This window comes from Anopheles aquasalis, chromosome 3 (genome assembly GCF_943734665.1).
Source record: "Anopheles aquasalis chromosome 3, idAnoAquaMG_Q_19, whole genome shotgun sequence".
Lineage (NCBI taxonomy): Eukaryota > Metazoa > Arthropoda > Insecta > Diptera > Culicidae > Anopheles > Anopheles aquasalis.
Window position 1 is genome coordinate 45,566,564 of NC_064878.1, and position 2,500 is coordinate 45,569,063.

General features: G+C 53.8%; 2 protein-coding genes across 2 annotated transcripts in view; one reads left to right on the top strand and one right to left on the bottom strand.

Annotated features, from left to right (window-relative positions):
- LOC126577262 (putative mediator of RNA polymerase II transcription subunit 12) overlaps positions 1-2,500 on the top strand; it is a 222,942-nt gene that overhangs the window by 131,979 nt on the left and 88,463 nt on the right. The window lies entirely within an intron of this gene.
- Positions 1-2,500, bottom strand: part of LOC126577261 (uncharacterized) — a 5,946-nt gene that overhangs the window by 2,947 nt on the left and 499 nt on the right. The window contains exon 2 of the mRNA XM_050238740.1: positions 1-2,500. This exon is cut by the window's left edge and continues 139 nt beyond it; it is cut by the window's right edge and continues 279 nt beyond it. Within this exon, the coding sequence (XP_050094697.1) occupies positions 1-2,500 (2,500 nt within the window).

Below are 2,500 nucleotides of genomic sequence, written 5' to 3' on the forward strand. Positions count from 1 at the left end.
GCTGATAACAAAGCGACTTACCGGCACCGGTACTAAGCGTAACGAGGGTGGACATTCCACACAGCACACGCATGACGGCTTGCTCCTGCCCATGTCGGAACGATTTGTGTCCGAACATGTGTAGCGCATCGTACACTTCCGGTGGTGTCGGTGGTAGTGAACCGTCCGATTGAAGGGAATAGAGTGGTTCAATGGTACCTTTTGCACCGGCACCGGTCACCGTTACCTCCAGGAGACCAGATTTTTTAAGAAAATCTTCCGGAATCACATGACCAATGTACGCAGCGGACTGGGGTTTTCTCGGCGGCGATAAAGTTTGAGGTGCTGCTTGTCGGTCCTCCTCTGCATTCTCGGCCATTTCTTCTTTGCAATCCGATCCATGGACATCCAGTTCGCTTTCCATTTCATCCGGTAGCGTTTGCTCACTCTCCTGCGATTGTTTCCACGTTGGATTGGCCACTGGTGGCAAGTTTTCCATGCGATTCGAGTGCACTACGGCCGTTTTGGCATTGGCCATCGCTGCCGCTTCCTCGAGCGTAGGGAAGGAGGATTCTTCCTCTACCTCCGCACCGAGTGGTAGCAGCTTATCCTCGCGCACGTTCCGACACTGCCGTGCCATGTGACCGACGCCGCCACAAAGAAAGCACGTTAAAATGCCTCCATCGCACCCACCCATGTCCATGTCCGGTCCGGCAAGGGCGGCCACCTTCTTCGCCTTCCACTGGGACTTTTTGTAGCGGCTGTAGTTAATCGTTTTCTTGCCCTTTACAAACACCTTCTTGCGTAGGTCGATGCGAACAAAGTTTTCATTCAGCTTCCCGGCAGCCATCTTCTTGCGCATCGCCGATTCCTTGCTGGACGCCGGTCGACCCGATCCTCCGTCTGCAGTATCGACCGCTCCGGTCGTACCTTGAATGAAACTTTGGGCCAGCTGTGTATCGCGCATCAGCTCACGAATATCGACCCGTGGGACACTCTTCAATCGATCCAGTCCATACTCCGGGACATACTCGTCCGGTTCATCACCATCGCCCTCCGGGGGCGCCACCTCATTAGCCACCGCCGGCAGCTTTTTCGTTTTACGCTTCGCCTTCGAAGAGGCAGCTTTCGACGATGAACCACCGGGACTAAGCCGGGGCGATATCGGAGATCCTTTCTTTACCTTCCTCGGGGCACGTTTCGTCGTGGTTCTTCTCGGTGCCGCACGAGTGGTGCTACGTGATTTGCGCTTCGGTGTGGTACCATTATCTTCCGCTGCCAGCGCATGATCACCATCGTGCGACTCGTCGCTCATGCCCCTGGCTGATGGTGATCCCTTTAGTGCGAAATTTGGATCCCTATCTTCGTCATCTGCTGAAAAGTCACCGCCACCGTCAGGGCTCGCCGGTTCTACGCCATCACCGGTCGGTGGATCACGGTAGTTTGTCGTTTTACGCGTAGCGCGAACCGATCGCGTCCTTTGTGGGAGCGATTTCAGCCTTGCCACTGTCTTTTTCGCCGTCGAGCGTGCTGTTTTCGGCTTCGATACTGTTTTTTTGACTCGTTTCTTCGGTTCCACGATCTTAGCTTCCTCTTCCTTTGGTAACTGTTGTTGGACACCTGCCATTGGATCTTTGTTTTCCACATCGACTGGAGTCGATGGAAGTTCCTTGATGTTCGGAACAGTAGGCACCTTGCTAGCTTCCAGTAGCTGAGGGCTCCGGTTAAAGGCTGTGAAAATCTTCCTCTTCTTGGCCACGTGCAACATTCCCGGAGATGTTTTGATGCTTTCTTCATCCGAATTCTCCACCACACCGTCGGAATCGGATTGAACGGCGGCCGGTCGATCGTATGCCGTTGTTTGAGCCATTACTCGTCCACCATCCGTGATCGTGCTGCTGTTGGCCACTGAAGGTGAAGTTTCCGTTCGATCCAACACACTCAGCGAAGACAAACCGAAGCTACCAGTGGACGCTAATGCTGCTACATTAACATTCCGTAGGCCATACGATGCGACGCCAGTGCTGGAGGTGGTGCTAGACGATCGTACGAGATTGGCACCAACTACCACTGGTATTACGGTGTCTTCTCCTACAATGCCGCTGCCCGCAGATTGACGAGTTAACCATCGCTCGTCAAGCTGATTGATCGGTTCACGTGTTACGGGCAACAGTTTGTCCTCCAGCTTAGGATTCAAGCAGTCCAATTCTTTTGATTTGGCAGTGAGCAACGTCTCTAGATCGGGTAGCACCACCTTTGCACCATTGCCCTGTGAAGCAGCTCCCTGGGAGGAGCCACCAGATGAATTGCGGGACATTGATTTCCGGGGATTGCGCTTCGGAACCATGGTGGACGCCGTGGCCAACAGTTTCGACAGTGGCTTCAGAGAGGGTGGCTTTACGGCAGGTGAATTCATTTCCTTTGGTTGGGCAACGGGCTTCTGGCGGCTTCGTTCGTTGAGCCACGCATTTTGATTCAGTTCTATTTCTTGCTCGGCTACGAAAGTCACCTTGTGCTGGTT